Consider the following 15,343-nt stretch of genomic DNA (forward strand, 5'->3'; position numbering starts at 1 on the left):
CTTTAAGGTCAGAGACTTCCTGCTTGACTGATCTTGATAAGACTGAGAAGGTCAAGAAGAGACGAAAGTGTCAAGGATTGTTAATGCTGGAAACACCTCTCCGTCTCCGTCTCATATTACCTGAGAATAATATGATAGAGAGCCTGAGGTCGTCGGACAACCTACTCCAGATGAATAAGACAAATTATCTTTTTATCACGGCGGGAAAAAAGAAGGAGGGTGCAGAGATGAGGGAAGGAAATGAGAAAGAATAGAATATGAAGATGGATGGCTCGCTCAGGAGAGGGGGGGGTAGTGGTCAACAATAAAGAGACTTATTCCTTCATTGATATGTATTAGTCATCTTTATTTTCTTCCTTATACAAAGATAAAAACACAGCAAACTGTCCCAAAATATGAATAACAACATGTATAAATATTTTTTTTAAATGAGACAATGAAAGGACAATATGAAAGCATTCCTAAAATTATACTTTTTGATCATTTGTGAAAATAATATTGTTGGGTCAAAAAAGGCTTCTCTATTAATGTCATATCGTACCTCCATAAAGAACTCGTGTTTTAAAAAAGATTGATAAAACAGAAAGGCCAAGATTTACTGAACTTTGGTATCTGTTGTGGATTTAGCTAGCAAACGTCTTAATCCTACATTTACCATCATTCAGAAACTATTCCTGGTATTGTCGAGGCCAAATCCAAGCTAAAAGAAAGTGCTGGACTTCCTCAGGGGGACATGAATGCTAATGTTTCTCAATGCATGCTGTAAACAGGCACTAAGTCGCTAACACGTTAGCATAGACAACTTTATGAGCTGATAAAGAACATATAAATAAAAAAAACAATGGAGGTGCGTTTAAATCTTGAGTAATAGCTCTCTGACACATTCAAAAAATTAAAAATCGAAACTGACCTGCCTGAGTATACAGACTTTAAGTTTTTTGGTAACATAAACACATGCTGTCCCTTTAAGAAAAAAAATACCAAGGCAGCCATGTTGGATAAAGCTAATTTGTTGTTCAACACAGAATACTACACTTTCTTCTTTAGTCGTAGAGTGGAAGATAAGGCACGTCATGTTCACACCCGCTGCCAATCTACAGGCTACTTCCTGTTCGTGTGATGCTATCAGAGGTCGTTCCTACTTCCCGTTTGAGAATGGCGACCCGTAGTTAGGTCTTGGAATGGCTGTATCTGTTTTTTTGGGCTTATCCGTTCTTTTCCTCCACTTACAACAACATAAGAACACACATGATCGGCGTATTGAGTCACCTTAGTTCATCGGGAAAGCCCTCATTCGGGGTCCCTTGACATTAAGCAGCCGCCTTGCTTAGACGCTCTTGCGCAAGGCACTATTTTGAAATATTTTTTAAGAGGAAAGTGTATCACACATAGACACACCCTTTTCTCCTTGTAAAATGGGGCCGCTCTTGCCACCGTGTCCACCATCAGCAGCTCTTTTGCCCCCCATGGAGCAGGAATGTGGGGGGGGGGGGACTCCCTGGTCCACTTGCCCCCTCCTCCCAGCGCTGATGATTTATTGTTCTTTTTTTAGGGTTTGGACCTGATGTTCCTCCTCCCCTGGATCCTGCTATCGGTTCTCTTTGTCCACGTCGTCGTCCTTCTCCTCCTGTAGACGGTAATACGAGGGGGTTTAATACGGATAATAATCATGAATAATCTTCAGATTAGGCGTGTTCTGCCATCAGGTTTGTTTACTTTCTTGGGCTGAAGGCCGGTTTTCCTTTCTCCCACAGTCAATACGGGAAAGCTAAGAGTCAATATGTGAGCTGAGAGCATGGAACGAGACAAACACGGATGTTAATGTGTTTTAAAGCTGTGATTGGATTCTTTGCATTGGTACCATCGGTAGAACATGAGTGTTATGTTTCTCCACCCAAGAACAAATGAAAGTCAAGGTTGCTGAGTCCAAACAGACTCTAGACTCTCATATTTCCAAGCTTTCATTTCAGAAAATGTAGAGAAAAAACAAAAGCTAATTCCTGTCTTGCTAAACAACAAAGCTTTGTGTTTTCTCCTAGATGTTTTGTTGTCCAAATTGTTTGAGCTGTTCTCGAGATGTCATTTGAATATATTGGTTGAAGCCATGTTCCAAAACTCATAAAATAAAGAAAGCGTCTAAATATGGTTTGAGAAAAAAAGACTTTCCTATGTTAACCAACTGTAGATATGTTTTCCTTTCACAAAAAAAGCCTAGCATGCTTTCACATTAAAAGTGTTGCAACAGTAGCTTTAAAACATAGCATTCTCTACTGTATTTGATATCGTGTTATCTATAAAATAGGGTCATTAACCTCCAGCCATAACGCTTTGTGTGAACATTAAACGTGAATATAAGTAAAGCACATCTGATGACTAACACTGAGGATATATAAGCAATGGGAGCCTCATCTGTTAGTTTTTCTTTTCGGAGTGTTTAAAAGAACCTGAAAAGAAATCCTCCACAAGGACATTTTCATTGTTGTTCGATATCTGCGTCATAGGAAGACACAACTCCTCCTCACGCTCTTATGAACGCTTTATAGTCACTGATGAAAATTAAGCAAAGCTGTTCAAGATCACCTTGAGAAGTTCCTGTGATGTTAAGTGCAAACAGAGAGGCTTATTATTGATGCGGTTTGATTTTCAGTGACTCTTTAAAATGCTCTCAGAATGTCACCAAGAGTTTCTCACATCACCAAGAGAGCACAGAGAAGCAACGTACAGGAATAACTCCGCCTACATGAACACTGGGGTAGAGCTCCATGGGAGACACAGAGAGACACAGAGAGAGAGCGGGGTGGGGAAGTTTCCGTTACACACACCTGCTGGGACTCGGAGTTGGTCCGGCTCCTAGGCTCCGCCTCCGTTGGAGACGTAGGAACGCTCCCGTTGGAGTCCGTGATCAGCAGCGTCCGTCTCTCCCGGGCCGGCTTTTCACACTTCGTCACCCGGAACCTGAGAGGAGACAGGAAGGAGAAAGGTTTTGAATGGTTTTTTTGACGTTTGGGGAAATGAGAAGTACGTTCTGCAGAGTCGGTTCATTAAGACAAACCTCTGGGAACCGCTGGAACAAATGTACAAAGACTCATTTTTTCTATGTCAAAATAAAATAAAACCTCTTTTTGCTTGTTGTTCGTTAGTTTTTGTGTCTATTATGAGAATACTTATCTCATTTACTCAGTTTTTTATTTTTTTTATTTAGTTGTTTTCTTTCATGGTGGTGTGTGGGGGGGGGGTATATTTGATCTGCTTTGTGGTCGTCTGGTTGAAATGTGCACTGTTGCATCTACTGTATGTATCTGATTGCTAAATTACATTTTTCTTTATAATGAAAAGTGTCCAAAAAAAAAAAGTGTTCAAAAATATATATATAACCTAGATGAAGTTGATTTGTTGTATAGTCATAAAAAGAAAGATAAATAACAAACAGAAAAAGGTCCTTTAATGGATAAACTCAGCGGGGATCGGCTATTCTCATTTGTGCCACAGCTGGTTTCCACACTTTGCTAATAATGCACACAATTACACTCGCTGTGACCTCCGCTCTACTCCTCTATCATCTTCCCACCCACTCAAAGGCACCTGTTCACTCACACACTCCAAAGCTTTAATTAAATCTGCAAATGAATATTCGCATCCAGGTCATGCTGACCCATTAATCTCGGGGGCGTAAACGAAAAGCAAACCGCTCTGCATCCCGATCCATCGCAGCGGGAGGAGGCTTTCCCGGTTCACTGGTGGACTCACAAATGTTCCTTTAAATTTGAATAAATCTGAAACACAGTTTGATAACTGTATCTTACTATGAGAGAGGGCAGTTTCTTAAACCCATTTCAAACACTGGAAACATTTTTAAAATCATAAAAAAAAAGCCAATTGGGGGAAAAACTCCCTATTGCCAGATTTTGGATATTGTAATATCACTATATGACAGCATTGTGTTTTCCTAGTTTTAAAGGTGGCACGACGGTAAAGAGATGTACATTTGTATTGTTTCTTTACCCTCTAAGTCATTATATCCACATTACTGACGATTCTGAACCAAGAAAATATTGTAAGATTTGATTTTCTACATCTCATAGCCATATTATATAGTAGTTTTTATTATTAGAGGCCAAGTCCATGCCTCCCGTTTCTTTCGGTTTACTGTTATATCCCTTCTGCTGAATGAAGTCACTGCAAACATCCTCCCACCACATCACATTAAGAACTGGCGAAACAGGCTTTTCTTTTGAAAATAAGGTAAAAAAGTAGGTAAGTTTCAAATCTGTCAACAACAAGATGCTCCACTCTCACCTGACGTACTGTGTACATCACACATTTATTTTCTGCTATCAGTCTGTTTTGGGAGAAATGTCCTGTTGGCCTTGTTGCCATGGTGCAGCTCCACAACACAGGTTAACCACTGAGGCTTCTCCAAAAAAAAACATAACCCAGGCTGAACCTGCCGCATCTATTTTCCCAGGGTTCCTGCTGACTGTCCACATGTTCCACGTGGCTGGTCTGGGGTCAAAGTGCACAGGAATGTTAGTTGGTGTAATTAAGTGTGGACTTTTAGGGTTTAATGTTTGATGGCTAGTGTGTGAACTAAAACTGTGTTCATGGGTATCTATTCAGTAAAGCATTTTCTTTTAATAATTTAATACATGTAAAATAAGTTAATGAAAAATAGTTGTCAACACATATGAATGCATCCCCACTCACACTAGCATGTAACTACTTAGAAAACAACCCTACCGTCCGAAGAAATTCATCGTAACTCATCTAAAAGCAGCAAAACAACCCCCCCCCCCCCTATTCTACTTCCTGCCTCTCTGACCCAGACACACACACACCTGCCCACCTGCCCACAGCGAGCACCGTGACCTCTCCTGATTGGATGCGCCGCTGCTCCGGCCTCCTCGCCGACAGCTTCCTCATCAGCGGCCACTTCTTCTGGCTGCAGCGGTTGCAGATGTTCTTGTGGCCCCCCAGGCCCCCGATGGTGTGCAGGTGGCTGCAGGTGTGCTTGGGGGCTCCTTGGGGGGCACCCGGGGATATGGGAGTCAGCGGGGGGGTGCCGGGAGAGGTTGGGGTGAGCGGAGGACTGGAAAACAGAGAATTTAGTGAGTAAGAGAGGGTTTAGGGGTGATTTAACTACAGTAATGACCCAATTATTATGATAAATGATACATTACAGTACACAGTTGCACTTTAATTATGACGTGTGTAATCAAGATGATGCTGATTACTATAATTGGAAGCGGCGCAGAATAAAACATAATTTAAATCAGTCCCAGAGCAGTTAATATGCAACAAATAGGGGAAAACAAGACATGTTATAGGTCAGTAGATTGTTTAAGCACCATGCAACATATTAAGATGGAAAAAAATGAAAATTAGGAGGGGGGGGTTCCAGTCAAAAGTGAGACCTTGCACAGGCGAACATCTGACCTACATTCAGTGCTATGTTTCCGTTTACAGGAATGAATTGTAGCTCAATTAACTCTGCAGCGTGTCCTTTGTGACCCATTCATACCTTACGTCTTCAAACAAACACTGACCAGTCTTTGAAAATGATTTAAAAAGCAATAATTGAGTTTCTCTGAGACACCTGATCAGGAGGGGCTGGAAAAAGAGGTCAATCTGACACGCTTCTCTCCACTTTCAGTGTTGATCTAGACGTGTGCGCACAGAGACTAATAAAAGGCGGATTAGGTGTTCGTTTGATCTCCACACATCGTCTGCTTTGGTGAGAGGAACACTGTGTGCATGCTTCATGACCCTGGAGAGCAGCTCCTCACATTGCTCACACACAAAAGGAGAATACACAGTGTTTTCAGAACGTGTGTCGAGGGACAAAGGGAAAAATGAGTCACGTCTCCTAGGAGATAGATGTACTTTTAATGTAAGAAAAAAGTGGTGTGAGAAGAACTTTTACTTCAGTCAAAATAGTGATAACACAAAGTAGAAATGCTGTACTGCAATTGAAAGGCTTGCAATCAAATTATTATTGAAGTAAAAGTGGCATGAAAATACAATTAAAGCAATAATTACTGTTTGAGAATCTCGTACTATTGATGCATTAATGTGCGTATCTCCTAAATGTGTATACAGTACATGGACGTCAGAAAATGACATTACAAAACCATGGGATGTATTGTGTTGCGACATCCTTTTGGAGGCTTTTCACCACACAACGCCAGAAACTACTTCCTAATTTCCCCCGTAAGGTCACGCACATGTTGCTGTGTTTGTGTTTGACAAATGGGTGACGCTCAGCTATGCAAATGTGTGGGGAAAACTGGAGAGCGGGAAGTTTTGTTGCCACCTGAGCTTAAATCAACTCAATTTGGTTCCTGGTTCCTCTATTTTTATCTTAACAACATATGAGGTCAAGTCGTTCCAGTAGTGGCATTTTGTTTAGTCACAGTAGCTCCATTACATTCTTCATTAATAAGTACTTCAACCTAGCGTTGGTGTTTATAAGAATAATAATAATAATAATAATGTGCGTCAAACCCCACATGAGTTGCAAGTTCAATTCGAATATACACAAAGGAGAATAATATTTTGGTTTTTGCTTCTTCTCTAATCTTTTAAGGCAGCACAGGACTTTTTACTCCATAAAACAAAACGAGGGTGAAATAAATCCAGAGAAATAAGAACTGTTAGATGGGAGAGCACAAGGAGACATCGATTTGCTTTAAAGGTGGGGAACCAGTGGTGTAAACAATGTGTGACATGAATGTGAGAAGCAAAAATGGATGGATAAAGAATATGTATGACACTCGTGTACAAGGTGAGGATTCCTGAGGTGTGAATCATGAGGGAGGGTAAACGCAGGACAGAGTGGAGATCAGCCGACGGACGGGTGGTGAGGGGAGGTTAAGCACCGAATCTGGAGCGGCAGATAGCGAGGCCTGGACACACTACAGTCACTCTCCTTCCTCTTCTTTTCTGCCTGTCTCCCTCTCCCCCGTTAAGTGTCCCATACATTACCCCCGCCGATACCCCCCTTATTCCAGCATCTCTAAGTGATCCTCTGGCACTCTGCCCATCCTGGCTTCGGAGGAAGAGGAGCAACAGGAAGAGAAAGAGGGACAGAGAGCGATACCTAAACCGGTGCAGTACTAAAAACCTACCCGTAACGTCTCTTCATCTCTTTCCATTCCTTCCACGACAGCGGGAAGATGACAGGAGGAGAGACAGAGAGAAGGAAACATACTCCGCTAACTCGATTTACTAACACTCCATCTCTGTCACGGGCCCAGTCGGTCCCATCAGCCCGTCTCCCTCTCTCCTTATCTCAGCGCTGAGGAGAGTGAAGACGTCTAATCTGGGCTTGTACCGTCAGCCTCTGCTCTTATGAAGGGGGGGGGGGGGGTTGTATCCAAATGGCTAGCAGGAGGCCTTTGATTGTAGATGTGAACGTCAAAATTGGAGGGAAATTAATTCGGAGGCAAATAGATGTTATGCTGGTAAGGGATGCTGGACTTTAGATTCCTGTTAGGGCTGGAACTAACTGCTAAAACGTCGCTAATGCACGTTAGCTTACTTAGCTTTCGGTTCTCACGATGTGCATATCTAACGATGTCCAAATGCATTTTTGGTTTGGGAAAGGTTTAAAAAGATATGTATTTTTCTCTTCCTCTCAAAACTACATGTGGGGAAATGTAATTCTCCACCGATTCATCTTCAAATATTAAAGGTCACCTATTATGCAAAATCCACTTGTTCATGTCTTTTCTACACCAACATGTAGAAAGAGATTCTGAACGTTTCGTGAAAAAAGATTCGCTCTCTTTTTGTCCTGATCCATTTATATAAAAACCTGTGCAATGCATGATCTGTTTGGTATTTCGAGCCAAACACTTCAGAGACATGTTTTGTATATAACTGAGAACTATAATATATTGATGAAAAAGAGCACAATAGGGGACCTTTAAGTTCATATTTCGTTCTCTAAAAGATTCAATGTTGCAGAGAAGACGTATCAAAAGTAAACTGCTTGTTTTGTCTGACCAACAGTCTTATTGCCAAAGATTTGTTATTAACAACATATTTTATTTGGAAGCTGGAACCAAAATATATTTGGTATTTTTTCATGATAAAGTCTCTAGTGTAAAACTTCTTTACCCCTACACTTACTTTTCTAAGTTGAGTCACAGTCTGGCCAAAAATTCAAAAAAGTAAACATGCCAACAACTGTGCTCTTTAATAATCCAAGAACACTGATATATGGGGCGCAGTCACATGGGGGAAATACCCCAGCTGTTTGCTCTAAATCAAACCTTGCCAATCTGGAAAGGTATCAGAGAGAATGTGGCCTGATTGGCTATCGGTCACTTCCTGCTCTGGCCACTCTCGCTTTTCAGCACCAACAGGCTAACAGAGAGGCTTATGGTGCCATCTGCTGGTGGAGATGGGTAATACTCAACAGTTAAACACTCACCCATCAGAGTCGATGCTGGTTTCATGAACCATGGCTTTCAGCGCGTCTGAGTTTGCTGAAGAAGAAAACATAGACACGGTTATTTACACAGTTAGAACAAAGGAGAGAGAGAGGGGGGGGGGTAAAAACACTGTTGGGGATTAGTGCAGAAAACGCTCCAGGGATTTCAAAAGCAAAGCGCTTATTGAAAGATAGCAGATAAACTCTCTAACACAATTAAATTGCAAATTAAATAAGCACAATGATCTCAGAGGAATTCAACAGATCAGAAAAAAACTTTATCAAAGCAACAAAAGCTCTTCTGGTTAAAAGTGTTCTGGTTAATGGTCAGTAATTCGGCCTAAGGAAATGTCCTTACAGTGCACATGAACAATAAGTCTAACCAACTTCAGGCGAAGCAGCATCAACTCAAATATGGATTTACATAATTTCCTCCCTGAGACAAGATTCCCTAAGGCCTGGCTGTGATGCATTCACTGACTTCCCCTTGAGCACACGGATAAAGGAGGTTTTGCAGACCTTAGGCTGAGCGGTACTGAGACACAGACATGACCCATGTTGGTAGACGGCGGTATTTTTAAGTTATGGTTTCATATGAAGAAACCTCTGTCCTCCTGGTCACCCTGGATCATCCTCAGGAAATGTAGCACCGCAGGGGTTTTCTACATCCTTGGTATCTGCTAGATATGTTTAGCCTTTAAGTATTACAGACTTGCAATTGCAATTTTATTGGTACAAGGCTTCAAGACCTTTGTAACTGACTGACTAAATGTAAGACCAGGTAGCAGTTTTGATTCATTACCTGCCGTGAGAATCCGTTAACTGTGACCAAACACATTTTACATGAGTTTTTTTCACATGAGATACTTTTGTCATTGCTTTTCTCACTGGTTTGGTATAGACAGGGATTAATTGCAAAATGGCAATTTCACAAGTTCTTGTGCGCAAATCAGACTTTAATCTATAATGTGGGATATGTAATTATTTAAAGAGGCCTCTTGTCAGTCGCAACTAAACAGACAAAATCACACAGGAACACTTTGACCTTTTATTTTGGCTTGTTTTAGAACAAGAAAATAGAACTATTTTTAACGTGCCATATATTTCTGGACACATTTAGTTATTTAAATTATTCCAACAGAAACCTGGCCAAATGCAGATTTAGCCAACTACATTAAACGTTCACTGCAGAAAATTGTTACATTTTTTAAATCTATTGCGGTTTTTCATCAGCTACAAAAAGTAAAATCACAAAATATCTATTGAGGGAATTACAAGAAAGCAAAAAGGGAGATGTACTTTATTCTTTAGGGTGATTTTATTTGCAGTTTTTATTGTAATAATGCTACATGGACATCCAATGAAAGCAAGCAGCAACACTGTGAGGCCTTTACTCAGAAGTTATCTGTAGATGGCAGCCTTCGCTCAGCCATAGAGGCGACTACTGCTCCCATAGAGACCTCTCCTTATATTTATTTATACACAAACTGCTGCTGCTGAGAGTCACTTCCTGTATTCCAAATAATGATTGCCATCGACCATTTTCTAGGTCGAATATTGACTGGTTGAATAGATGTTTACTATATTAGCATAAGGGCTATTTTCGTTGTAGTTATTTTTAACCATGTCATGCAGAGTGACGATGTGACGGTGAGTCACTCGCAGCTGACGGACAGATCTTCAAACACTGTCCTGATGAAAGCAGCGAGGAGTTCAAATCAACACAAGGTAATGATGGTCTGACACCAGAACAGCACAATGCTGCCTTCAAGTGTCTCAAAGTAGGCTAGTCAGCTGGATAGGATGAAAGATGGATGGTAGTTCTTGTAGTTTAAAACATATTCAGGAAAATCATTTTAGCTCAACATGTGTATTACTGTTAATTAAATTGACGTCTATGATGATTTTTTTATAAATTAAATTAGACATTTGAACTGAAACAGCAGAAATGTTTATTAATGTGTATAGTTTCTCCTACGAAGACATATATTTACAATGGTTCATGATACCAAGAACTAAACACTTTAAAACACCTTCAACATCTTTTAATGTATTGTTTATATGGAAAAACATGCTACACAGAGTGAAGGGGCGTTACTGTAAACATGCGTTCACTATGGTTGGAAAAGGGTGTTGCAATACACCACGTATCCTAAACAGGTGTGGCAGGGATAAAAGTCGCAGTATAAACTTTTACAGTGTAATTGTCTCCCACTCCTTACAATGTTGTCTGCCTCTGAACCACAGACTGCATCAACTCTGGATAAAAAACGCTTTTTCTGCACAGCCAAAAGACCCAGTCCGAGATCACCTGATGTCACATATTCAGGCTTAAGTTCATCTCTAGGGTTGAAACTAACTATTATTTTCATTTAAATAAATCTCTTGACTCATTATTTTCTTTAATCAAAAGGTTTTCGCTCTATAAAACGTCAGAAAAAGTGAATCAGTGTCTCCAAAAGCCTACGATGACATACTCATTGTCTCGTTTTATCCAAAAACCTTGAAAAACGATTGAATAAAGTCATACAAATGAATCTAATGCTTGAACCTGCAGGACATCTGATAACAAAACAAACTATTTCTCTGTTCCCTTTTCAACAAAAGCATTGTTTACCTGAAACAGCAGTTCCTCTCTTTCACGAAAGCAAGGTGCCTACCTAGTACCTACTAACAGCATTAACAGCTGTTTCAATAGAACCGGTCTAATCCGCAGTGCCAGAAAGGAATGTGTTCATTATGAAGCGGACACAATACAAGCATTGATCCTTATCTTTCCTGTCGCCACTTGTAAACTCAGCTGAACAAAGAACTACAATAACTTGCATTGAAGAGTTATTATGAATTCACCTTCATGTTTCACCTCAGGGAAATAGTTTCAATTTAGAGGAATCATGCCATCAAATAGCAGCTTAGACATCGTGGGAAGTCAATGGAAAACAAAATGGTGACGTTCCTGATAGTTAAAGGGGCCTTATTATGCTCATTTTAAGGTCTCATAATTGTATGTTGTGCCTGTACTGTGACATGTTTACATGCTTTAATGTTCAAAAAGCTCTTATTTCCTCTCATAGCCGATCTGATTGGCTAGCTGGCCGGATCTGTTATAATTCGTCAGACCTTTAAAGATGTCCCACCCCTAAGCCTATCACGTACAATGTTACGATCGAGACGTTTTAGCCTTTGGGATTTAAGCTATTGCAGACCATTTACAGACCACAGTCATTATTAATTTTCCTTGAAATTCCTCTGAATGAACTTGACTGTCCTGCTGTTGAACTTCCACGCAACTGCCAAGAAGCTGACACCCACATGTTTCCTAAATAGTGAGTGACAATGTACTCCCTAAAAGATTTATGGGCTGCTGTAATGACTTCATGGAAGAGGCGGAAACAGCCAAACGAATTCAAATGACAATGCGTTATCTACAGCCAGGTTTATACAAGGGGCAAAAGGGATTTATTTAGTGTTTGTTGTTGGACACATACCTTCATTTTTCATGATGTAGTGGACAATCTGCCCCACTGTGTCGTTGTTTTCACTGAGGGTGTCATTCATGTCTGGAGGGAAAGCAGAAAAATACACCACATCATATTAGAAATACTTGAATTATAATGTATTTAGTAAGCATTTGAAATAACAGTATCCTCAAGCAGCATGTAAAAAGGAAGTCATACATATTTAGGCAGCATATTTCCAGGTTTTCCAGTACAGTTAAACAAACCGTATAGCCTCAAGTGTTTTGAGAGGCAGGCCCTCCGGCGTAGCTTAAGGCCCCTTTAAAAAGGGTAAATGCTTAACATTACACCCATAAATAAGAATTCAAGAGCTCTTGTTAGAATTACAACTTGACTGTACTCCCAAAAGGCTGGAATGTTTCACTGGAGTAGGAATGCAGTTCATCATTTAAAATGGAAAATATGCTGCATGATGGTATGAGATAAATAAACAAGTGAGCTAAGGTCTGCCTTTGGGCTGCTGTCAGTAGTCACTTAAATACAACCAATTGCTTGTTGAAGTAAAAGGAAAGCAAGAGAACTCTTTCCAGCGTTCACTGAACACTAAACAAATAATTAGTCCCACAGTAGTCAGTGCAGATATAAGTCAGATAATTAATAAGTAGCTCAAGATATTGAATAAAATAGCAAAGCACATGTGAAATAAATTAGAAAAGGCAACAAAAAAATTGAAAATGAAACGTAGCTTTATAAAAGTGAGTCGACTAGCAGCCAGTTATACAATAATAAGTAGTAATTTTGTACCTGGACAGAGTTATTGCATTAAAAAAACATATTGCACACATCGTAAAGTTATAGAGATATATTAAAGTATTTTGGGATTTGTCTACTACGCAATTTTAAGTGGCACTTTTTGCAACCCTATTGGAATCTAACACATGCCACAAAAGCTTGTGTTTGTCTATTACCCAGATGAAAAAAATCTCAATTATATATACCATTTAAATATTGTGACATGTTAGCAGGATCTTGCCTAGTTGCCTAGGATCTATATAATATGGGATTTTTTGAGTCCTAAACGTGCAATTAGGGGCTACTTGGGGGCAGCTAATCAACCCATAAACACACACATTCTTTTAAATTAAATTGGGATATTGTCACTAGCGAATGCATTGTATCAAAAGGTGACAAATAGTGCTATCTTATTAGGTCAACATCAGTCTCCTCAGCCAGTGATCACCATACACTCATATCCTTTAAATGTGCAATCCTGACTGACTCAACAGAAACAGAAAATCCCAGCAGCACACTCCCCCGTGAGGCACTTCCTACAACTTCCTGTTGACCACTTCCTGTTTTCATCTCAACATGATTACAAGGTTACACAGATTTATGCGAGTCTTTCTTATGACGGAGAAAAAGAGGCGGAGAATGAATAGGGGAAACCCGATCCTTACGTAACAAGAGGAGACCGGGTGTACTGAATGACACAAGCAATGTTTTCAGATGTTTGGTTTTTTTCCATACTCTTTTGTTGCGACGTATGAGGGAGAAGGGGTTGGGCGTGTCTTTACATTTATCCTATTTCAATACACTTCACAAATGAGGTCAAAATAAACATGATTCAAGGACGGTTTAGGCTTTTTATCAACATGGGAAATGATGTTCCCCATGTTCATGCCAGGAGGAGAAGTGTGCAGGTCTGTAGTACAATAACAGATAAGTAAAAAAAAAGGCATTACGCATGGACAGGAATAAATCTGGAGAGCATGATGTAAACACTTCCTTCTTTCCATAACAATCTCATGCCTGTGATTTATAACCCATGGTAGGAAAAGGCAGAGTGCTAACATTCCCTCTCTCCGTGCGGATGAGCGTAAAGTGACACGACAGAGACGAATTCAAGCCAAGGAAACTTTCTTTCAAGTTTGGAAGGTCAACTACATTCTTCGAGAGGCGGGAAAACTCATCTCAAACACAGTCGTCATCGCTATTAAGAATAATCCGCAGATTTCAAGGGAAATCAAATTAGCGCTGTGCAGAGAATGTCTTTGCCTCGCCTCGCTGCTCAACACGCCCCAGTGTTGAGTCAGAGCATGAGTGATGAGAATGCCAAAACGTCTTCCTGGTTACTACCGGCCTCCACTCCTTGAAAAGGCAGACGCAATACAGGAACTGGGTTTAGATAAGGATCAACAAGACAATGGAGAAAGAGAGGGTGATGATGACTTACTGTAAATATTAATAGGGTTTCTGAGCTGTGATTACACATTGGTTGCGTTCCGATAATCCAAAAATCAGCTCCTAAATTCTAACCCTATCTCCTATTCCTTGACCTCTGAGTGAAACGGTCAAGGAATAGGAGATAGGGTTAGAATTTAGGAGCTGATTTTTGGATTATCGGAACGCAACCAATGTGTAATCACAGCTCAGAAANAGTAAATTAAAGGGTGTTTCATGTTGTCGTTGCTGTGAAGCTTCTTAATACCTTGGAAAATGCCGTTTAATACTTTTTAATAGCCTTAATTTTCGCTAAATTGATTTATCAACTTTTAATACTTTTTAAGACCCGCGGACACCCTGTGTAAGGAAGTGGCAGATTTTTTCCGGTTGCGTATTTTCAAATTCTAGCGCACTGAAGCTGGTTTCTCCAAAATTACCTACCCCACCTTTAAAGGGGACCTATCATGCAAAATGCACCTTTGTACGTCTTTTATACATGAATATGTGTCCCCGTTGTGTCAGGGAACTCACCAAGTGTCAGAAAACACAACCCTCTCTCTTTTCCTCCATACCCAAAATCTCTAAAAACGGGATCTGATACATATCTGGTTAAATAAAGGTTAAATAAAAAATAAAAAAAAGACTGTTACAGATTTGAAAATAGGACGTCAGTGACGAGGAGCTCCGCCTATATGGCCAACTCTCCACTAATCAGGGGAATGAGAGGTTGCCGTGGCATGGTAACAGCATTGTAACATGACGCTCGTAACTCGGCCCCCTCCTTTGCAGGGGGGCGTGGTCAGCTGCAGCCAAAGACAGGGTGGAGGAAAGGAAAATAGAGCGAAATGAGGCATGGCTAAAATGCATGATCTGTTTGGTATTTTGAAAAAGAAAACTTATAAATATACCTTATATAGGTATGGCCCTACAATATATTATTCAAATATAGCATGATAGGTCTCCTTTAAGTAAAAAAAAAAAAAATGTAATATATATTTTTTTAAATATTTGTTATATGTCAGATTCCTCCACGTACCACTAGCAGGAGCTGGCGTACCACCAGTGGTACGCGTACCACAGGTTGAGAACCACTGTTCTAAGGTATTAGAAAATTGGTGTTCTGGAAGGGGTTCTATCAAGAACTGTTTTACAATCAATAGTGTGTGTGTGTTTAAGTTTCCAACCCTGCTTCAAAGGTCCATCATACAAGATAGGGGATCTATTGGCA

The 15,343-nt window shown here is 40.2% G+C and overlaps 1 protein-coding gene across 1 annotated transcript in view; it reads right to left on the reverse strand.

Moving 5' to 3' along the window:
- Window positions 1-338: 338 nt before the first annotated feature.
- rell1 (RELT like 1) overlaps window positions 339-15,343 on the reverse strand; it is a gene marked incomplete at its 5' end in the record, with an annotated part of 17,745 nt that continues 2,740 nt past the window's right edge. The window contains 5 exons of the mRNA XM_010784912.1: window positions 339-1,627; window positions 2,823-2,955; window positions 4,844-5,086; window positions 8,435-8,489; window positions 11,923-11,994. Of these exons, the coding sequence (XP_010783214.1) occupies window positions 1,589-1,627; window positions 2,823-2,955; window positions 4,844-5,086; window positions 8,435-8,489; window positions 11,923-11,994 (542 nt within the window). The remainder of the gene's footprint in view (window positions 1,628-2,822; window positions 2,956-4,843; window positions 5,087-8,434; window positions 8,490-11,922; window positions 11,995-15,343) is intronic.

Source organism: Notothenia coriiceps, unplaced genomic scaffold, assembly GCF_000735185.1.
Source record: "Notothenia coriiceps isolate Sejong01 unplaced genomic scaffold, NC01 NC01_scaffold00026613, whole genome shotgun sequence".
Classification (NCBI taxonomy): Eukaryota; Metazoa; Chordata; class Actinopteri; order Perciformes; family Nototheniidae; genus Notothenia; species Notothenia coriiceps.